The following is a 23,314-nucleotide window of genomic DNA, read 5'->3' on the forward strand; positions in this document are numbered from 1 at the left end:
GGCCTTCTGTTCACACTGAGATGCCGTTTTCGGCAACGCTCTCCCAAGTGGATTTTGAAAATGCCATCTACGCATTGTAGTGTGGACAGGGGAAACAAAGATATCTAAAAAACTATGACGTATGTATTGTCATGTGATGCAGTCATGTGATCCGTTCAACCCAAAATAATCAAGATGGCGGCCCACGTTGTAGCAGCGTTGTTGTGCCTGCTATCCACTTTGATAGCGTTGTTAAAGATAAATGTTTCTTTGTACAACCTTCACATTGTATTCTTTCAAAGACGATGGGAAGTTGTTGTCTGAATTGCTATCCGGCGATGGAACACGAGGACATACCGTTCATAGAACAACGATTTTTCGCATGCGCAGTAAAGGGATTTAAGAGTTTTCATATGTTTCAGTGGGGACGATCAACTTTTGGAAAATGCTTGTAAACACCAATGTGGATGGAGAGCATTTAGAAAATGAAGACGCCCTTTTCAAATGTATTCGGATAAATGTGGACGTAGCCTTAATACGCTAAACATCACACTATCTGCTAAAACATACGCAGATGAGAGTGAAAACAATGTAGACCGGAACACGAAAACAGGCTTCCGTTATGAGTCATGCAACAGTCCCGCATAGTATGATGAGAGCGTTCTAGTTTGTCTTGCCACATGCCTGCCGTGTGTAGATAGAATGTGTTATATTAGATCCAAATAACGAGACACACTGGTCTTCCATGAAAGCACAATCATTTGGGACTATTTGATGGTGGCACATAGTTTGTCAGATGCTGAGTTCGGAATGGCATACTACCCATACCACTCTTACTACTTTTGCCATGTGTGTCTATGGCAGAAACAGTACGAGTAGTATGGTAGAATGCCATTTCGAACTCAACCAAAGTCTTGTGTGGAAATCATTGCCTTTCTGTCCCCCTACAGGATAATAGGGAGAATTGCACGACTTTGAGAGTTGGGACACGGGACATACGTTGCACAGCTGTGTTCTGTGGAGATGTCACTGGATTGATGGAATACCACACAGAATTGTCTTACTGAACGAAAACAGCCATCGGCTGTTTAATAGTGGTAAAACGTGCGTTTTTTCTTTATCGCTAACTTTAAAAATTCATGAATGTGTTTTACAGGGGTCTATAAATATTTCAATAATAAAAATTTGTTTAGTATTTGATATGAAATAGAATTTGATTGATTTCATTTAATGTTGTCGGTGAATGGCTCGTTTTGACATTTCCATGATGTGAATTTAGAGACATCTGCTGGTGAACGGTGGAAATGCAGGCAGATGACAGCAATGGGTTAAAAAGCGCAACGTTACAAAGTAAAATCTTCAAAAAGAATGTATAAAGGAATAAAAGGGATAGTTTACAAAAAATCATATTAAACTGTTAAAATTTTGTTTAAAATACGGGGAAAAGCGTGATGTACCTGTTTCCTGTCATGAGTCAGCTGACCTGAAGCAAACCAATTGGATTGCGGCTCTCAGGAAGACAAACTGAAGTCACGCGGCAACTGTTACAAGTCTACATGTGTTCAGAGACAAGATACATACATGAATACCGAGGTAAGTCTGCTTTTACATTTTACTTATATTTTCTGATTACTGACCTGCAGAGCGAAAATTGAAAGTGACTATCACTCACGTAATTTTATTGGGATTGAGTGAATTGTTTGGCTGCTTTGGATAACAGTTTTCAGCTAGAAACTGCACATATTACTCTGATATATTTACACTTTTGTCTTAACCAGGTGTCGGTTCTGTACTTTGCAAAAAGTGCCGAATTAACGGGGCTTAAATCGGAGAATATAACTATTCCGTCAAATACAACCTCTCTACAACTGTGGCAGGACTTGGAGAAGAGACATCCAAGGTACATTTTTTAATGCAACAATATTTTTGTTGGACTTCCACAGTGATTATGTCACAGCCCCACTCTTTTCTTAAAGAACAGAAAATATATATATATATATATATAAAAAAAAAAACATGCCAGTGCAAAATAAATAAAGTCATTTATGCTGCCTTTGGTAGGGCACGTAGATCATGTACAGTCACATAGATATACAGTATATGGAAATATATATTATTCAAAGTTTAATAACATTTCAAACTATTTGACTGGACATTAACAAATTATTTGATATGCGCTGTTTAATGAAAAGTGTTGCATTTTCTTTTAATGTTCAGCAAGGTTTCTTGAAATTGTATCTTTTGTATTTTTTAATTGTAATGCAGTATATATTGTAATCTGAACAGCAGTCAATGTCACATTTGATCACAATCAGTAACTTTAGTGCCGTGTTTCATTTCCCTGTCCATACTACGTACTCTTTCACTGCTTACTATTTTAGCATGGGACCAGAGCTGCATCTAGAGACAAGATTATCAGAGACTTTGGGCTAGGCTTTTTTAGACCTGGGCCAGTGAGCAACCACCTAGCAACCACCTTGTGCTCCCTAGCAGCCACATAGTAATTTGTTAACAACCACTCAGAACACATTAGAAATAGTATGGCATCCACCCACAACACCTTAGCATTGTGGCAGCTAGTTTTGCATGGGCAAACCTTATTCACAGTTGCTTCAGAAGATGTAAAAGTCTAGTAAAGTTGTTTCTTCTGTTTGCCAGACTCTCTGTGTTACGGGATCAGGTGGTGCTGGCAGTGCGTCAGGAGTACGTGCCTCTTGGTGAACAGCCCTTGACCCTCAGACAGGGGGACGAGGTGGCAATTATACCGCCCCTTAGTGGAGGGTAGAGGAATTATTGAGGTGGGTATCAAGTCTGAACTGTTTGTATTTGTCTGCCTGTATCTATGTCTAATGTAATTTTTGTACAGGTATGGCTGAAGATGGAGGTCAAGATCTGATTACGCTAACAACTGACAAGCTTTCTGCTGATGCTGTTTCTGAATCTGTAACGTGTGCCTCCTGTGGAGCTATTTCTCTGTTTATTGGTAAGTCCTTCCTTTACACTGTATTTAGTAGGGATGTGGGAAAACTGAATCATGATTCGTTCTCAAACAATTCTGAATCAAAGCACAAAAATTCATAAATGGAATTGTAAAGAAATTATTAATGAATTTGTTTTTGAAAAGCATATGAAAGAAAAAAAATTCAAATGTATACATTTTTAGCGTTAAGATAGTAATCTAGCTAGTGCGATTGTAATTAAAAAGGGTCACAACCTAACCACACCCATGATTAGTTTTAACCAATCATCAATGCTCTTTGACTAGCTGAGTTCTCTTAGGTCATTGTGCGCAAACAGGAGAAATATCGCCAAATGAACACCTTAGCGGAACAAAAACGGATGTATTACCCACTTTAAGTAATCCAAAGAATTGTGCGGAGCCCCTTAGAGGACAGGGTGGGAATTTTTTTCTGAAATAGTGTTCCCTCGCAATAAGTTTTGCATTCCCTCCCAATAGTTTGCGTTCCCTCACAGTAAGTATTGCGTTCCCTCGCAATTTCCCTCGCAGTAAGTTTTGCGTTCCCTCGCAGTAAGTTTTGCGTTCCCTCCCAATAGTTTGCGTTCCCTCGCAATTTCCCTCACAGTAAGTATTGCGTTCCCTCGCAATTTCCCTCGCAGTAAGATTTGCGTTCCCTCGCAGAAAGTATTGCTTTCCCTCGCAGTAAGTTTTGCATTCCCTCGCAATTTCCTTCGCAATAGTTTGCGTTCCCTCGCAATTCCCCTCGCGATAGCGTTCCCTTGCATTAAGTTTTGCGTTCCCTCGCAATACATTTTGCATTCCCTAGAACGGTTGGCATTCCGTTGCAATAAGTTTTGCGTTACCATGGTTTTACTACAGTAACCACATTTTAACCATGATATTCATAGTGAAACCATAGTGATAATACAGGAAAACAAAAACTATGGGAATAAAAATCTTAAATTTGTGGTTATTATAGTTTTACTATACAAATACCATAATTTAACTATGGTTTTACTATTGCAATAATGTAGACCGCAGTAACCATAGTTTTTTAATATGTGTTTCTATAGTAATTTTGTAGTTACCATGACTGGTAACAAACCATGCTTTTACTATAGTAATATTGAAGTAACTATGAAAATTACGTTAGGTAACAAAGTTTTTTTGGCAGAAACCATGGTTTTAATACAGTATACTGTATCCATATAGTGACCATGGTTTTACTATAGATTAACCATGATAATTCTTATACCATAGTATTTGTAGTAAAACCATAATAACCACAAAATTATTTTATTACCGTAGCTTTGTGAGTGAGAGTGTGAATGTGGTTGTCTGTGTGGTTGCCCTGTGATGGACTGGCCACTTGTTCAAGGTGTTTCCCTGCCTTCTGCCCGAGATAGCTGGAATAGGCTCCAGCACTACACGTGACCTTACATACAGGGTTTGTACAAGGTGCTTGAATTACTTGAATTTGGCTTTTTCAAATTTAAGTCCCGGAAAACCCTTGAAAATAGCAATTTCTACCAAGAGGTGCTTAAAAAGTTCTTGAATTATAGAAAATCGTAAAAAACGTTGCTTAATTCACTTAATAAATGAAATGTATTTATTTATTTTTGGAAAAACATGACAACAGACCACTAGACCACTGCTGAAGCGCATAGACAGCGCTGTCACGTGGCACCTGTTACTTTTGGCAATGCTGTTCAGAATGGGCCAATCACAATCAATTGTCACTGGAGGATTTAAAAATATATATTTTATAGATACTGCTGTGGCGGATTTAACAAGTATGAATTCTTGCAACTTTCAGTTTCAATTAAAAATTTCTCTCCAGATTGAAAAAATTATATGAGATGTAAAATGTTCTGAGATTTGAATGCAGATCAGTGGAGGATTCAGTTTTGTGAGTCATCTAGTGCCCCCTTGTGTAAAAAAAAGCTTTGTGCCTCACAATGTAGGTTATTTCTGACAACATTTGGGTCAATATCAAAATATGTTTACAAACATGTCCCTTGACTTTTTTTAGTCATGAAAAAGCTTTCAAATAGCAAAAAAAAAAAAAGTAAATAAATGAAAGGTATAATTCTATAACCTAACCTTTAATGATATGAAATAGCTTGACTCTATGAAAATATATTTGAAATTGTCAATTGCCTGAAAAAAATCCTTGTTCTCTTCAACTGGTACACCACTTCTATGACATGAAAAGTTATTTATGTATTTATTTTTAATACAAGCATTAGTGCAAGGCCGAACATGTGTACAAAAAAAGCAAAACAAAATTATTATAATTTAAAAAGAATGTTTGTCCCTTGATTTCATGGCATAAGTGTTATCAATGTTAAAACCTTTTTTTATATGTTTTAAAAAAAAATTAAATACAAAAAGTTGTGGAAAATAATTTTTAAGGTCAAAGTTCAGAGGCTGCTTAAATATGCATATAGTGATTTTTACAAGTATGTTAAAAAGTAATTAACATTTCAACTAATATTTTCACACAAAAATATTTGGTGGTGTACCCCATTGAACCCTCAAAATGTGGTGTTGTACCCCACTGAACCCTCATTAGTGTTGACTTGCTTCAGTTGTGAAACAAAATTAAATAATAACAGCCAAGTTGTCCTTTATGAATAAAAATTAATGTCAACAAGTTACAAAATGTTTACCCTCAGCGTTTATAGCCAAAAACTGAACTGAATGGAAAATTTCTATATTTTGTAAGTTGGAAAGCCAACATTTTTTGAGAATGACCCATTTGCAATTTGGGTCAGTTCCTCACATAAATCTGTTGTGTGACTTTAGAAAACATGGAACACAGCACATGAGTCATATGGACTACTGTTTACAGACCTAGTTATGCACTTTTGTTGGAAAGTGAAGTGAGTTTTAAGGGAACACACTACACTACACTACACTACAATTGCACATCAATTTCTTCATGAATGAACCAAAGAATTGTTACTGAGAATATGTAGTTAAAGATGCTCATTGAGATATGTTAGACTTGTAATAAGTGGCATTTTATAAAAATAAATTAACTGAATGAATAAAATGTTTATTTAAAATGAACAAATAAAGAATTAGTTTTAATGACATCTCAAGCATCTTGAAAACAAATAAAAATGTGCTTGAAAAGTCCTTGAAATTAACTTGGAAGCATCTGTACGAACCCTCTACACAGGTCAAGCAGCTATAGGAGATGGATGGATTATCGTAGTTGTCATTTTCCTGTATAATTACTATGGTTTTACTATGAATATCAAGGTTAAAATATGGTTACTGTAGTAAAACCATGGTAAATTTATTGCGAGGGAATGCAAAACTATTGTGAGGGCACACAAAACAATTTAAGAAACACATTTCCGCACTCTTCTCTAAGGGGCTCCGTAGATTTGCATACTTCCGCTGTTGCTGAAAAATGGAGATGCATCGAGAATCTTTTTGGAATTTGTTCCTGAATCAAAATCAGATCAAAAAGCCATTGCTTGCATAAAGATTCCCAACCATAACATTTAGTTTGATCATTGCTACTATTTACAGTTCTGTCACAAATACCTATTAATTTTATAGCTTATCTCCTCTTTTAGGGACTACCAGAGATAATTTTGAGGGCAAGAATGTGATACGGCTTGAATATGAAGCGTACATTCCAATGGCAGAATCAGAACTGAAGAAAATCTGCAGTGACATCAGGACAAAATGGCCAAGTGTCAGGCATATCAGCATACAACACAGACTTGGGTGAGCCTCATAGAATATTCTGATGATTAGCCTGTCAATCGGCTGAATATCATTTTAAGTATATTTGTATTCTCCCCCCCCCCCCCCCCCCCCCCCATGACCGCAGTGTGGTTCCTATAACAGAAGCGAGTGTTATAATCGGGATTTCATCACCACATAGAAGTGATTCTCTGGAGGCGGTGAAATACAGTATCGACAAGCTCAAAGCTACAGTGCCAATCTGGAAAAAGGTCTGAAGACCCATCATTTACAAGATCAAAAGTATGTGGATGCCCCTTAAAGGAATAGTTCACTTAAAAATGAAAATTCTCTCATCATTTACTCACCTTCATGACATCCCAGATGTGTATTACTTTCTTCTGCTGGACACAAACGAAGATTTTTAGAAGAATATTTCAGCTCTGTAGGTCCTTTCAATGCAAGTGAATGGTGGCCATCTTTTTGATGGTCCAAAAGCACATAAAGGCAGCATGAAAGTAATCCATACAACTCCAGTGGTTTAATCCATGTCTTCTGAAGCGATATGATAGGTTTGGGTGTGAAACAGATAAATGTTTAAGTCCTTTTGTACTATAAATCTCCACTTTTACATTCTTCTTCTTGTTTTCGTCAATTCGCATTCTTCGTGCATATTGCCACCTACTGGGCAGGGAGGATAATTTATAGAAAAAAGTCTCTCTCCCACATCTATCATATCACTTCTGAAGACATAGATTAAAACACTGGAGTTGTATGGATTACTTTTATGCTGCCTTTATGTGCTTTTTGGAGCTTCAAACTTTTGGAACCCATTCACTTGCATTGTATGGACCTACAGAGCTGAAATATTCTTCTATCAATCTTCATCTCTGTTCTGCAGAACTAAGAAAGTCAAACACGTCAGGGATGGCATGAGGGTGAGTAAATTTTCATTTCTGGGTGGACTATTCCTTTAATTAGAAGGGGGTGTCTAGCCATGTACTTTTGGTCATACTTAGAGTATTTGTAGTTTCTGTATTGACCTGTATAGATTATTATTATTATTTTTTTAACAAATACATTCAACATTATATACATATTTAATAACTTGATTTTTCTGAGTAACATTGTTATGTTGTGCAGTTGCTTGCAACATGTTTGTAATTATTTATTTTTTCAGGAAATATATGAGTCTGGAGAGCCTTGTTGGAAAGAGAACAAGGAGTGTTTGTGGGCAGATGATGGAAGAGATCCCATGGAATGTTGAACAGTTAACTAGCAAATGAGCTACATAAAATCTCATGGTGTAATCTATGCAATTCATTAACAGCACTCAAAGCATTAAGTATTTTTATTGAAAAAAAAAAAAAAAATAGAGCTCAGTCAAAGATTTCTTTGTAACATTTGAATGAAAAATAAAGCTTGTGATCAAACCAGTTCAGTCTGCTCTTCTCTCAAAGAACAGAATGTATTAAAAAGGCACCAGTGTAAAATAGTATGTAAACATTTAAAAATCTTAAGGGCTGTTCAGACGAAACGCATTTGTTGCGCAAAAGAAAAAAAAAAATAGACGAAACAACAAAAAGAACAGAACGCGGGTGTCTTAAGACGCATTTTTAAGTTTCACATTTTAAGTTTACACGGCATCTTAAAAATGCAGCACTCCTGAAAACAAAAAGTGTCTTGCGCATTTTTACATAGAAAAAAACTGCATAAAGTGCCTTTGCTAAACCTCTGTTCCCAAAGTGTCCCAAAACACCATCACATCACCATCAGTAGAAGCTAAACACTCAATGCATAGGTCTTATCGACTTATTTGATGACACTTTATATTAGCATTCATTAATAAGTCACTAACAAAAAATAATGCAGATCAGTAGGTCATGATCATTCAAATATAAATATATAAGACAGCTAAGTTTGATGAAATTTCAAACTATTTGACTGTAATTGAGCAAAGCATTTTATATAAGTATGCTTAAAGTTTGGGCACGTGCCCATGGACCCTATGCAATGCAAAGGTTTTTTTATTTCCTTAGGCCCGTTTAAATCTGAAAAAGTTAACAGTTCTAATTCAATGGTTAAGTTCCTCAGTATCATTTTCGGGTGAAAAGTAATAAGCGTCACATTGATGGCCTGTCATGTGTGCCCTGATACTTTTCTCAGCGCTGGTCAGAATGGACCACTCACAATCGTTTATTATTGCAGGATGATGATTTTTAAAATTAATTTTATTGAAATTGCTGGGACATCACCCACAGGTGTGAATCCTTGACATTTTTTTTTTTTTACTTTATATTGTACCCGCGTCTCCAATTAGACATCCCGAGATTTGAATGCGGACAGAGGAGGATTAGTTATTCTGAGCCATCAATCGCCCCTTTGAGGAAGAAAACAATTGTGTGTCATAGGAAACAGTATATGACAACATTTGCAATTTCAATCTGTTCCTCACACAAAACTATCGTATGGTTTTAGAAAACTAAAATATGGCATATGGGTAAACTTTCATAGTGCTTGGAGCTCGACAGTCCCAGTTATTCACTATTGTTGGAAGAATCAGCTTGTACGTTTAGCTACAGTATGTCTCCATTTGTGTTCCATGGTTTCTAATGCCCAATGGGCACTAATGAGTCTTAATCCGGCCCTGCAAATAAAATAAATCGTCAAGTGTTTTCAAATTAGTTAATCTTTAACCAGTGACTCAGTTATTGTACCTATGAGGTCAGTTCCATTTCCTCATATGCCAGCATGTGATACAAATGACTGTCTTTGTTGCTGGACATTATTCACACAATAGTCAAAAAATGAGTGGAATATTAACTACACTGGAGATGGGTGGAGGTGGTATTGCTATGCAACAGTATCATTTTTTACATTTGAAGTTCCTAGCACAGTATAAAGTCAAGCAGAGAAGAAAAGCAAAAAGAACATAACTGTTCAGAATGCCAATATAGCATTACCATTGTGAACTTGTGCTTTCTTAAGCTAACCAGATCAAACAAACCAGTACCTAATTTGCCCTAGTTCATGAAAACCTTGTTAGCTCTTTTTAGCCCTTTATCCTTACTGGCCCTTGATGTTATAGAAAGAAGCAATGAACCAGAGGTTGCCAAAGGAATCTCTGCAGATCTCTTTGGTGTCTCACTGAGTGTTTTCCTGCAGTTCCTGAGTTTCCGTTCCATTCTCTGTGTTCTTCATCGGTTGATACTTCCTCTTGAAGAAACCCAGCTAAGATTACAATGTTTTGTGTTAATTTTTAAGAGCAGAAAATTATAAAAGGAAAAAAAACATGCAAATAAAGCAAAATAAAGTACCCTCCAAAGCAATGCGACGGCAAGAGCCAGCAATAACAGACCGCCAATAACGCTGCCAGCAATGACACCAAGTGGAACGTCCCCTTTAGCTCCAGATTTGCTCACTGTGACTTCAACCTGCAATGAAGCTTCAACTCATTAACTGAAACGCTAAATAGACCTCTGGTAGGACCAGGAAATTACGTATGTTGTGACTTTATATAATGATGTGCTGAAAATCAGTATTTTTTTAATGTGTTTTGATCGTACCTGCAGGTGTTTCTGTTCAATGAACAGTAATTCTGATTGAGACGTCTCTATTTCAGCTCTCACAGAGAGTAAGACAGACAGGAAATCAGCCTTCGAGTAGACAAATAAGATGGAGAGTTGTCAGCAAGGCATATTAGACCAAAAGCTGTTAGGCAGGACCAATTCCCTATTAATGCCAATAGTTTTTAAATGAAATGCTTAACCAACATATACACCGATGAGCCAAAACATGACCACTCACAGATAAAGCGAATAACGTTGATCATCTCCTAACAAAGCCACATGTCAAGGTCTGAGTAGATTAGATAGTATGCGAACAATCAGTTCTCATAGTCAACGTGTTGAATGCAGGAGAAATGGGCAGGAGTAAAGACCTGAGCGAGTTTGACAAGGGCCAAATTGTTTTGGCCAGACGACTGGGTCAGAACATCTCTGAAACAGCAAGGCTTGTGGTGTGATCCCGGTCAGCAGTGGTGAGTACCTACCGACAGTGGTCCGAAGAGGGACAAACCACAAACTGGCGACAGGAAGTTGGGCACCCAATGCTCATTGATGCACAAGGGCAATGAAGGCTATCCCATCTGGTCCAAACTGACAGAAGCTCTACTGTGGCACAAGTCACAGAAAATTTAAATGATGGTTATGGGAGGAATGTGTCACAACACACAGTGCATCGTACCCTGCTGCGTATGGGGCTGCATAGCCACAGACCGGTCAGAGTGCCTATGATGACCCCTGTCCACTGTCAAAAGTGCCTACAATGGGCACGCATGCATTGGAACTGAACCTTGGAACATTTAAAGAAGGTCGCCTGGTCCGATGAGTCACATTTTCTTTTACATCACATGGACAGTCGTGTACGTGTGTGCCGTTTACCTGGGGAAGTGATGGCACCAGGATGCACTGTGGGAAGACGACAAGCCGGTGGAGGGAGTGTGATGCTCTGGGCAATGTTCTGCTGGGAAACCCTGGGTCCAGCTATTTATGTGGACGTCAATCTGACACATGCCACCTACCTAAACACCATTGCAGACCAGGTACACCCCTTCATGGCAATGGTTTTCCCTGATGGCAGTGGCCTCTTTCAGCAGGATAATGCACCCTGCCACACTGCACACTTTGTTGGGGAATGGTTTGAGGAACATGATGAAGAGTTCAAGGTGTTGCCCTGGCCTAGGGTTGCCAACTGTCCCGTATTAGCCGGGACATCCCGTATTTCGATGGAAATGAAGATGTCCATATGGGAGGCCTATTGCCCTGTATTTCAGCAGGAAGACGCTTGAGCGGGACCCCGATCAGATGGAGAAATGCCCCGTATTGAATCAACAAAATGTTCAAAGTGGCTCAAGCGACCTGTATTCGTGTGACAAAAAGTTGGCAACCCTACCCTGGCCTCCAAATTCCCCAGATCTCAATCCGATTGATCATCTGTGGGATGTGTTGGACCAACAAGTCTGATCCACAGCGGCTCCACCTCACAACACATGGAGTACCAAAAGCATATTAGGCAGGTGGTGAAAATGTTTGGCTCATCAGTGGATTGGAGTAGTGTTTGAATGGCCACAAACTTTTGCACATTAGTAAAGCTGAGATGAGCTCACTTACCTTTGCAAAGGTACCATTCCATATTTTTGTAGTTACATTCACATAGTAATCATTCTTCTCTTCTAAGTCCTTCAGGGAGCATTTCACTGACTGGCACAATGCAGTTTTACAGTTCTGTGAATGGTGAACAGATATTAAATAAGTTCACAGCTTCTGTTATTGTTAATCTGACACAAAGTTAGTCATCATTTAAAAACAGTTTTATCGACATAGATTTACATAATAGAAATTAATGCACAAACAACTATAACTTGGTTTCATAATTTATTGTATTTCCTTTGTATATCATGGCCAGTAACATTTCAGATAAACAGCCACAAGCACTGACCAGTTCTTTTGTTCCTCTAAAACTCTCCTCAGTTAATCTGAGTGAATAAGGTTTTTCACTGATCTTATATGGGTCAATCAGATTGTTGTCCACACAATATATTTTTTCAGCCTGTTGGGGAAACAACAACAATATTTGTAAATTGTTCAATCAAATCATCCCCACTCACACAGAAACTCATATTTTCTGATATTTGGGCAATTGAATAATAATAATAATTATTTATAAATGTTTTTAATACAAAATGTTTTTTTAAATTATATTAATACAACGCCAGCAATAACAGACCACCAACTGTATTTAAATACAATGTTTTATTTTCTGATATAAATATTTTTTATTAATAATAATAATATGATATACAGGTGCATCTCAATAAATTAGAATGTCGTGGAAAAGTTCATTTATTTCAGTAATTCAACTCAAATTGTGAAACTCATGTATTAAATAAATTCAATGCACACAGACTGAAGCAGTTTAAGTCTTTGGTTCTTTTAATTGTGATGATTTTGGCTCACATTTAACAAAACCCACCAATTCACTATCTCAAAAAATTAGAATACATCATAAGACCAATAAAAAAACATTTTTAGTGAATTGTTGGCCTTCTGGAAAGTATGTTCAATTACTGTATATGTACTCAATACTTGGTAGGGGCTCCTTTTGCTTTAATTACTGCCTCAATTCGGCGTGGCATGGAGGTGATCAGTTTGTGGCACTGCTGAGGTGGTATGGAAGCCCAGGTTTCTTTGACAGTGGCCTTCAGCTCATCTGCATTTTTTGGTCTCTTGTTTCTCCTTTTCCTCTTGACAATACCCCATAGATTCTCTATGGGGTTCAGGTCTGGTGAGTTTGCTGGCCAGTCAAGCACACCAACACCATGGTCATTTAACCAACTTTTGGTGCTTTTGGCAGTGTGGGCAGGTGCCAAATCCTGCTGGAAAATGAAATCAGCATCTTTAAAAAGCTGGTCAGCAGAAGGAAGCATGAAGTGCTCCAAAATTTCTTGGTAAACGGGTGCAGTGACTTTGGTTTTCAAAAAACACAATGGACCAACACCAGCAGATGACATTGCACCCCAAATCATCACAGACTGTGGAAACTTAACACTGGACTTCGAGCAACTTGGGCTATGAGCTTCTCCACCCTTCCTCCAGACTCTAGGACCTTGGTTTCCAAATGAAATACAAAACTTGCTCTCATCTGAAAAGAGGACTTTGGAACACTGGGCAACAGTCCAGTTCTTCTTCTCCTTAGCCCAGGTAAGATGCCTCTGATGTTGTCTGTGGTTCAGGAGTGGCTTAACAAGAGGAATACAACAACTGTAGCCAAATTCCTTGACATGTCTGTGTGTGGTGGCTCTTGATGCCTTGACCCCAGCCTCAGTCCATTCCTTGTGAAGTTCACCCAAATTCTTGAATCGATTTTGCTGGACAATCATAAGGCTGCGGTTCTCTCGGTTGGTTGTGCATCTTTTTCTTCCACACTTTTTCCTTCCACTCAACTTTCTGTTAACATGCTTGGATACAGCACTCTGTGAACAGCCAGCTTCTTTGGCAATGAATGTTTGTGGCTTACCCTCCTTGTGAAGGGTGTCAATGACTGTCTTCTGGACAACTGTCAGATCAGCAGTCTTCCCCATGATTGTGTAGCCTAGTGAACCAAACTGAGAGACCATTTTGAAGGCTCAGGAAACCTTTGCAGGTGTTTTGAGTTGATTAGCTGATTGGCATGTCACCATATTCTAATTTTTTGAGATAGTGAATTGGTGGGTTTTTGTTAAATGTGAGCCAAAATCATCACAATTAAAAGAACCAAAGACTTAAACTACTTCAGTCTGTGTGCATTGAATTTATTTAATACACGAGTTTCACAATTTGAGTTGAATTACTGAAATAAATGTACTTTTCAATGACATTCTAATTTATTGAGATGCACCTGTACATACTACAATGAAAACACTAATAAGTTGACTTAAGTAAAATTGTTCACTCATCTGAATTGAGTAATGGCTTCTTCAAAACTTGAGTAATTTTGTTCACTTAACTTGGTGATCATTAAGAATAAACTGAACTATTTAAGTTAATGTAACTAGATGCAAGTAGACTTAACTCAGATTTGTTGTTGTTTCTACTTAATAATTTTAATTGAATGGAAATTTAGGTCATACGACAACACAGCTTAAATAAGGAAGATAATAACTGATTCTAGATCAATCATTAAAAAAAAAAAAATTTCTTCACAGAAACGCATAGACACCTGTACTTCAGGACAGAGATATTGTTAACAGGGTCTAACTTGACCAAAGGGGACACAGATCACTCTAATGGTGACATCACACGAAAAAAACAAACAAAAAAAAACAAACAAAAATTGCAACAAAATAAATACTACTATAAAAGAGCTAAAACCTTTATGAATTCTCAATTTAAAATGTTTTATTATGTAAAAAAATACTCTTTTTTTTTTATTTTATTTTTTTATATGCCACTATTTTGACCAAGGAAATATAAATAAATAAGCACAAGGCATTATGGATATTCCCCATAGCCTCAATTTTGTACTCAATAGTTTGAGTTATTTACATGTAAAATCTTAAGTCTATGGATTTTTTATATGAATAATTGTAAGGAACATAGATATTTGAGTTATGAGCCCAAAACTTGACATTTTAAGTAATGTGTAAATAAGACAACTTTATTTTTCCAGTAATGACAACATTAGGGTTTACAGTGCACTACTACAACTACTGATAATAATATAATTATTTGTATAGTGCTAAAATGCTTCACAAAAAAAAAAAAAAAACTTTAAGAAACTGATTGTGAATATCTATATATATAAAAAACAACAAGAATCAAGTAATAAAGTTTCAAATGAATTACATGTCAAATAAAGTGTGTGGGTAACACTTTACAATAAGGTTCCATTTGTAAACAATAGTTAACAACATTAGTTAATATGAACTAACAATTAACAATACTTTTACAGCATTTATTAAACTATATAGTAATCCATTTTTAAAATCAAATGTTGTATATGTTACCATTAATGCACTATGAACTAACAAGAACTAACAATGAACAATTGCATTTTTATAGCTTTAACAAAGATGAATAAATGTTGTAAAAAACATATTGTTCATTGTTAGTTCATGATATCTAATGCATGAACTAATGTTAACGAATGGAACCTTATTGTAAAGTGTCACCAGTGTGGGTAAATACTAAAATATGTCCCACCACATACAGTAGTTTGCTTCTGCGTTTATTATTTTCATTTGTAGGTTGCTTTGGATAAAAGCATCTGTTAAATGACAAAATGAAAAGGTAAGGTAATGAGATGCACTGATACTCACATGTGACTTTCTAACCGAGGTCACATACAGGAGGGGGTTTCCTGCTTTAGTGCTGTTTGGCAGTGAGACAGTGAGGTAAACAAGACTGGCAGGAATTGTTCCAGTAGAAACCTGCAGAAATAAATACACTCAAGGTAGAAGATAACAGATCTCAAAAAAACAAGTGGGTAGAACATCAGTTGTAAACTGCAGGTTGGAACACTAAGATTATGTTAATATTATGTGAACTGCGAGCTCTGCACACTTTGGTAGTTTTAATACTTTTAATGACATAAACCGGTGAGATTCGATACACTCTGTTCCATAACTGTTCTAGGAGGACAATATGCCAAAGAATTCAAAATCCTCTGGCTCTGGAGACATTAAAAGACACATGCTCAAGCTGACGCCCCCGAGTAGGCCGCAAGCCTGGGAGGGTTGGGGCACCCCATAAAAAGAAGGAAGGTTATTTCTCTTCTTAAGTGTAAAAAATATGATAGTGTTTCTTCAAGTAACGCATCTTTCTCCGCAGGAAGATGAAAAATTTGGGAGGATATTGGGTGGGCATGTTTTCTTTAGTGCTGGCTCAAGTAAGAGCAGAGGAGTCATTACGATGATAAGTAAACGTCTACAATTCAAATGTCTCAAATAGATTAAAGTTAAATTAGGAAGAGTCATTACTGTTTTAGCTGAAATTCAGGGGCAAAGTCTTCTTTTGGCAAATATTTATGCACCTAACGTTGATGATCAGGGCTTTTTTATATATATCTTGAAGGAATGTTGCAAGCCGTGGCACCCCTCATGATATAATATTGGGAGGAGACTTTAATCTTTTGATGGGCTCAGTCCTTGATCATAGTGAAGCAAAAGTGTGCAACATTGACGCTTCACAGGATGTGTAAAAATCTTGGTCTTACAGATATTTGGAGACTTTTGAACCCATCTGGTAGGGACTTTACATTTTTTTCATCAGTCAATAAGATTTATTCTAGAATAGATTTCTTTTTATACCTAAGTCCCTCATTTCATCAGTTGCTGATTGCTCAATTGGAAACATTTTGGTCTCAGATCATGCCCTGGTGCATTTAGAGGTGTTGCCACGCATGGAATAAAAGAAATCATATAGTTGGCGCTTTAATGTATTCCTTTTGCAAAATCCTGAATTCCAACAAATGATAAAGGCTGAAATCAATGTCAATATGTAGACCAACTGGTCCTCTGTATCCTCGGTGAGCGTGGCTTGAGAGGCACTTAAGGTGGTTCTTACGAGTCAGATCATACAGTATGCCTCATTCACCAAAAAATCCAAAGCACAAGAACTCGTGGAATTGGAAGGGAATATTAAAAGTGCCGAGGCAGAGCTGAAGCACCGAATGTCGATGAATGGCCTCAGGGAATTGACCTGATTGAAATACAGATAAATCCAGGGCATGCTGAGTGACTCCAGCCAGGTCTCCTAAACAACCAAATTGGCCCGGTTGCTAGGGAGGGTAGAGTCACATGGGGTAACCTCCTCGTGGTTGCTATAATGTGGTTCGCTCTTGGTGGGGCACGTGGTGAGCTGTGCGTGGATGCCGCGGAGAATAGCGTGAAGCCTCCACACGCGCTATGTCTCCACGCACTCAACAAGCCACATGATAAGATGCGCGGGTTGATGGTCTCAGACGCAGAGGCAACTGGGATTTGTCCTCCACCACCCGGATTGAGGCACTACCCCACCACGAGGACTTAAAGCGTGAGAAATAGAAAAAAAAGAATTCTATCTTGATCTCTACATTTCCACGTCTTTGTCTACTGATGAGGATATTAGAAACATTGTGGAACCATTAGAACTTCCTAAACTGATGACTGAGCAAAAAAATTCTCTTGATTCTGAGATAAACTTGGAGGAGCTTGGCGAGGTAATTAAGGCCTTGCCTATAGGCAAGGCTCCGGGGCCAGATGGCTTTGCAGCTGAGTTTTTTTAGATCTTATGCTACAGAACTGACTCCACTTTTGCTAGAAGTTTATGCGGAATTATTAAAGAATGGAAAGCTTCCGCCAACCATGATGTAAGCCTGGATCAGCCTTATTCTTAAAAAGGATAAAGATCCAAGCGAGTGTAAGAGTTAACGTCCAATTTCCCTGATCCAGCTTGACGTTAAAATATTGTCAAAAGTTTTGGCTAACCGATTAAGAAAAGTTATGACATCTCTTATACATATAGATCAGGTGGGGTTTATTCAGGACCATAACTCTTCTGATAACATTAGGCATTTCATTAATGTCATGCCATCTCACTTGACGCCGAAAAGGCATTTAATATGGTAGAATGGGATTATCTTTTTAAGATTTTGGAAATGTATGGGTTTGGGATACTTTTATTGGATGGATTAAGTTACTTTATAGACACCCGGTAATGGCGGTACAAACAAATGGATTAATTTCAGATTAATTTCCTCTGGATAGAGGCACCCGGCAGGTTTGTCCTCTTTCCCCCTTTTTGTTCTGTCTTGCCCTGGAACCATTAACAATCGTGATAAGAAAGGACGAGGATTTTCCAAGGGTGGTGGCGGGAGGTGTGGTGCATAAGCTTTTGCTTTATGCAGATGATATTTTATTATTTGTCTCCGACCCTACTAGATCTATGCCTTGCCTCCACAGAATTATTAATTCCTTTTTTAAGTTCTCAGGATACAGAGTGAATTGGTCTAAATCCGAAGCTTTAGCTCTGACAGTGTACTACCCAGTAATGGCTTTTCAGCCAGGTGCCTTCCAGTGGCCCAAACAGGGCATTAAGTATTTGGGTATTTTATTCCCAGCAAATTTGTGTGACTTAGTTAGAGTTAATTTTGACCCTTAAATAAAAAGGTTTTCGAGCAATGTGGGTAGATGGGCTTCATTACATTTATCTACGACTGGGAAGGTTAATGTTATTAAAATGAATTGTATTCCAAAATTCAACTACCTGCTACAATCTCTCCCTATAGATGTCCCCCTCTCTTATTTCAAGCAATCTGATAGCATAGCGAAGTCCTTCATTTGGAATGGTAAACATCCCAGATTACATTTCAGTAAGTTACATAGGGCGATTGACAAAGGTGGGCTAGGCCTACCCAAGATTTTGTTTTATTATTATGCATTTGGTCTCAGACATTTGGCTCATTGGTCGCTTCCACCTGAGAGAGCCCCTCCCTGGTTTTGTATTGAACAGGAAATTCTTGCCCCATTTCGCCACTGCAAAGCCTTTCTATCAAACTAACCAGAGAAGTTAAGTTACACTCTGTTATCTTGCACAAAATTGTCCAGAGTGTTTAATTCTGACATGTATTTAAATGTTGCTTCGAGCATATGGCTGAACCCAAAATTATGTATTAATAAGTCCCCTTTCTGCTGGACAAAGTGGATTGTGAGGGAGGTTAATACGCTTGGTGGCCTATATGAGAGTGGAGTGTTGAAATCCTTTGAAAATATGGTTCAATATTTTGGGATTCCCAGATCTCAGTTCTTTAGGTATTTACAGCTGCGCCACCTGCTCTGTACTATTTTTGAGAGTAGCATACACCCCTAAAGCAGCAGATACTCTGGGAGTGGTGATTACTGCTTTTGGAAAAGGTCATGAGGCATCAGTGTATTACTCCCTGCTAATTCAGAGCATGGGGGACAGAGTTTTGGCTTGTCTCAAGAGGTTATGGGAAAAAGATCTAAACTTGGTATTGGAGGAGGGAGTGTGGGCTAAGATTCTAAAAAACATCAAGTCTACATCTAGAGATGCAAGGGTGCACCTGATGCAATTTAAGATTTTACATCGATTCTTTTGGATCCCCTCTAGATTGTATAGGCTTGGTCTTAAAGACACTCCCACCTGCTGCCGATGCCAATCAGAAGATGGGGACACAACCCATGTTTTTTGGTGGTGTGTTAAGATCCAAGAAGTTTGGTTGAGGATTCAGAGTTTTATGTGTGACATATTGGGCACTCAAATTTCATTTTGCCCCAGACTCTATATTTTAGGCGACAGGGCGGTTATTAATATAGGGGATAAATGCATAAAGAATTGGGTCCTGGCCAGTGTTATGATCGACAGACGGGTTATTCTTAGGGGATGGAAGTTAGCTGGAGTGCCCTCATTTCGAGAGTCATGTACAGAGATGGGCAGGGTAGTGGCATTTGAGGAGATGTCGTATAGAAGGCTGGGCAACCTAGGTTTATTTGATATAAAATGGGGCAGCTATTTGGCCTTTTTGGAAGGCTCTTGGGGAGGGGCAATGGAGAGGGATTTGTTGTTTAAATATGTGTATGCAATTTTATTGTTTTTGAAAGTATACTTTTTATGTTTTTTTTTTTTAATGTTTCTAAATATTTATGACCACTGGTGTGCGTGTTTGTGTCGGGTGGGGGTGGGGGAATGTTCGGGGGGAAGGGTTTAATTTTATATAATTTGATTCCACATTTTCTATTGTTTATTTAATTTGTTGAATAAAATCAATACAAATTGTTAATAATAATAATAAAAAAAACATAGGTGGTGGTAGTGAACAACCTGATGGATTCTTAACCTTAACCCAAAGACATGGACTCACCTTCAGATTGAAGTTAAAATCTGGGCCAATGTCCTTGTAGGTCGTCATTGTGGTTGCAACATCATCCTCTTTTTCAAGTAAATAAACATTTATGTTTGCTTCTCTGAAAAAGAGAAAAAATATAACAATGGTATTTTGAGAGGAATTGTAATGATGTAAAATATATATTTTTTGGTGTAAATACATTATAAATAATATATTTTAGAAAATGTTAAATATATTTAATATTAATATTTTATTAAATATATTAAGTAACTATGTTGTGGTTACTACTAATAACCCACTTTTATTTAGCAAGTGCTTTTAAAAGTAAAGTGCAATGAACTATTGATTTCTTATACAGAAAAGCATTATAACACAATTGCAGAATTTACTAAATTTTCAAAGCAGGTTATTGAAGGAAATTAAATTTAAAGGAATAGTTCACAGAAAAATGAAAATTCTCTCATCATTTACTCACCCTCATGCCATCCCAGATGTGTATGACATTCTTTCTTCTGCAGAAAATACAATCAAAGATTCTTAGAAGAATATCTCCACTCTGTAGGTCCATACAATGAAAGTCAACAGGGTCAAAAAATGTGAAGCTCTAGAAAGCACATAAAGGCACCATAATAGTAATCCATAAGACTCCAGTGGTTTAATCCATGTCTTCTGAAGTGATCCAATCGGTTTTAGATGAGAACAGACCAAAATGTAACTTCTTTTTCACAATAAATCTTGACATCAGCAGTCTCTTTAGCGATCATGATTTCAAGCTCGATTACATTTTCTAGCAGCATCTATCGCTCTGCGTATGCGTCAAACACTAGGAAGTCTAATCGAGCTTGAAATCATGATCGTGCCTATAGATTGCAATAACAACAATGTACAGTAAAAAAAATTATATTTTGGTCTGTTCTCACCCAAAACCAACTGAAATGCTTCTGAAGATGTAGATTAAACCACTGAACTTGTATGGATAAATTTGATGTTGCCTTTATGTGCTTTTTGGACCTTCAAAGTTTTGGTCACCATTCACTTTCATTGTATGGACCTACAGAGCTGAGATATTCTACTAAAAATCTTCGTTTGTGTTCGGCAGAAGAAAGAAAGTCATCCACATCTGGGATGGCATGAGGGTGAATAAATTATGAGAGAATTTTCATTCAATTTTCTGTGAAATTTTCCTTTAATAAAGCAGTGTGGCATTATGTGACCTGCTAAGGATGATCTCAGAGTTGTATTGGACAGGAATGGAGACCAAGATCATATTATCAGCAGGAGTTTCTTCTGTGCTGTCACTGTGGGGGAAAATTAGTCATAGATACATTGGTTAAAATGTACATTTAAAATTCCCTTACACCTAATAAAACCTTCCAAAAACCTTATACCTCTATCTCATTGAACTCTGCCACTGAATGCATTGTAATACTGTTTTTGTTGTCTTGAAGGATTGTCACATGTTTGTAATTGCATGTTTGAATCTGCACAACATAGAAATGTAACTACACAGTGTCCCTGTCAAAGATTTACTTGGGTAGTTCGGTTTAGTTTTACCTTAAGGCTTCAAAGACAACACTGGCATCTTTTTGTAGCTGATTCAAGTTAAAGTCAAAGTTGATCACAAATGTAACCTGTGGGGAAATAGATGAAAACATTAGACTGTCAGTCAGATATACACAGACATAAACACACATAATACTCATCATTGTCTCACCGATTGGTCCATTCTCAGGGCTGGATAACTCACTTGGCAAATGAGTGAATCAGATTCTTTCATCAAAGTGCACTTTACCTCTGTTCCTTCAATCTGTAAATAAGATGTGAACCCACATAATATATACAGTAATATCTCCCTAATCTTAATATAATTTAACTGAAATGTACATATAGTACAATATTAGTAAATTAAAGATGCTGTAGGTGATTTTTTATTAAATGACATGCAGAAAACGTCCCCATTACCTATTAATATCACACTCTCTCTGTAACAGTCCTAGGCTCGGTAAACAGTGTCGAAAATATGTCTGCGGGCTGCGGTCGGATCGTTTGTTTAACCAATCAGAAGACTTTCTGCCTGATCATTGTGCATGTACTAAGGGAAGCCCATATAGGTTACGGTACGGTGTCCTGCTTCCGTGAAACACTCAGGGGGACCATCCGCACTCCATCTGTTCCAACACAATGGTCTCTAGTGTGTTTGTGTGTGGAGTGCAGGGTTTTGGAATGAGGGGGAATGGCTAATTTAATGGCAAGTCTGGAGGAAGTTCCTGAATGGCGACAATCGCTTACAGCAGCTTTAAGATACTTTAACAATAAGAATCTGTACTACTGTTGTCAAATAGGTTTTGACTGATGAAATGATGAATTGTTTGGATGTGTTATAATATACCATTGGTATAACAGAAGCATAGAACAGGTTACTGGAGTAGCTGGCAGACACTCTTGCATTGTAGGCATTTTCCTTTCTGTTCATTACTGTCACAGTGAAGGAGAGTCTTCTTTTGTTTTGGCTGACCACTAGTGGAATTTTGCTGGAAAGATAAACAAAAAACCTTATTACAGTGTATACTGTATATAGCAAAACACAGACAATGTTGAACCAACATGATCACACGGCAAATCAACGTGTTAGTTCTGAATGTTTTACCACACATATTTGGACCAAATTTGCAGAATTCTGACAAGCGTCAACATGTGGTGAATGATCATAACCCAAAAATCACTTGCGCTTTGCCTTTGACGTCACATCCCTTTTGATCTCCTGCTAAAGAGATACTACGTTTTTGCAAAAAAGTACATGAAAGAATGCAGTTTTGATCTCAGTACTGCCATTTTATGCAAGATGAATATGTTTGATGATGTTATGTTGGCATTTGGGGGTTAACATCATGTAGAAGAGTGGAGCTTGAGCTAACAATGAGGACAGGTAGATGTCATACATTAAATTGATTGATATTTTCTTGGGTTTACCCAATTCAACTTGGTTCTTTCTACACAAAGTGTTTATGTTAAGATTCCATAGTTATCTTAAGTTAAGAACACTAATGTCAAACACATGGAACCACTGTTCACGATTGAATTATGTTTAGCCAAATAGCTATTTTTTTGAGTGTGAGGTCAGTCTGGTTGAAAATGTCAATTGTTAACGCAACATACACTGGCGGCCAAAAGTTTGGAATAACGTACAGATTTTGCTGTTTCGGAAGGAAATTGGTATTTTAATTCACCAAACTGGCATTCAGCTGATCACAAAGTATAGTCAGGACATTACGGATGTAAAAAATAGCA

At 37.5% G+C, this 23,314-nt stretch overlaps 3 protein-coding genes across 3 annotated transcripts in view; 2 read left to right on the forward strand and 1 right to left on the reverse strand.

Moving 5' to 3' along the window:
- Positions 1–1,426: 1,426 nt before the first annotated feature.
- Positions 1,427–6,602, forward strand: LOC127433494 (molybdopterin synthase sulfur carrier subunit). The gene is made up of 5 exons (XM_051685450.1): positions 1,427–1,572; positions 1,758–1,879; positions 2,638–2,777; positions 2,846–2,962; positions 6,532–6,602. The coding sequence occupies exons 1-3, from the start codon at positions 1,561–1,563 to the stop codon at positions 2,762–2,764; spliced, it is 261 nt and encodes an 86-aa protein (XP_051541410.1). The 5' UTR covers positions 1,427–1,560; the 3' UTR covers positions 2,765–2,777; positions 2,846–2,962; positions 6,532–6,602.
- LOC127433493 (molybdopterin synthase catalytic subunit) lies at positions 2,749–8,967 on the forward strand. Its single transcript, XM_051685448.1, has 5 exons — positions 2,749–2,777; positions 2,846–2,962; positions 6,532–6,685; positions 6,792–6,915; positions 7,824–8,967. The coding sequence occupies exons 2-5, from the start codon at positions 2,848–2,850 to the stop codon at positions 7,908–7,910; spliced, it is 480 nt and encodes a 159-aa protein (XP_051541408.1). The 5' UTR covers positions 2,749–2,777; positions 2,846–2,847; the 3' UTR covers positions 7,911–8,967.
- Positions 8,912–23,314, reverse strand: part of itga2.2 (integrin, alpha 2 (CD49B, alpha 2 subunit of VLA-2 receptor), tandem duplicate 2) — a 50,874-nt gene continuing 36,471 nt past the window's right edge. The window contains exons 19-29 of the mRNA XM_051685388.1: positions 22,416–22,557; positions 21,741–21,833; positions 21,581–21,657; positions 21,241–21,324; positions 20,042–20,144; positions 15,501–15,611; positions 12,143–12,253; positions 11,815–11,928; positions 10,210–10,299; positions 9,961–10,077; positions 8,912–9,874 (exon numbers count right to left, since the gene is read on the reverse strand). Of these exons, the coding sequence (XP_051541348.1) occupies positions 9,788–9,874; positions 9,961–10,077; positions 10,210–10,299; positions 11,815–11,928; positions 12,143–12,253; positions 15,501–15,611; positions 20,042–20,144; positions 21,241–21,324; positions 21,581–21,657; positions 21,741–21,833; positions 22,416–22,557 (1,129 nt within the window). The 3' untranslated portion in view covers positions 8,912–9,787. The remainder of the gene's footprint in view (positions 9,875–9,960; positions 10,078–10,209; positions 10,300–11,814; positions 11,929–12,142; positions 12,254–15,500; positions 15,612–20,041; positions 20,145–21,240; positions 21,325–21,580; positions 21,658–21,740; positions 21,834–22,415; positions 22,558–23,314) is intronic.

This window comes from Myxocyprinus asiaticus, chromosome 43 (genome assembly GCF_019703515.2).
Source record: "Myxocyprinus asiaticus isolate MX2 ecotype Aquarium Trade chromosome 43, UBuf_Myxa_2, whole genome shotgun sequence".
Lineage (NCBI taxonomy): Eukaryota > Metazoa > Chordata > Actinopteri > Cypriniformes > Catostomidae > Myxocyprinus > Myxocyprinus asiaticus.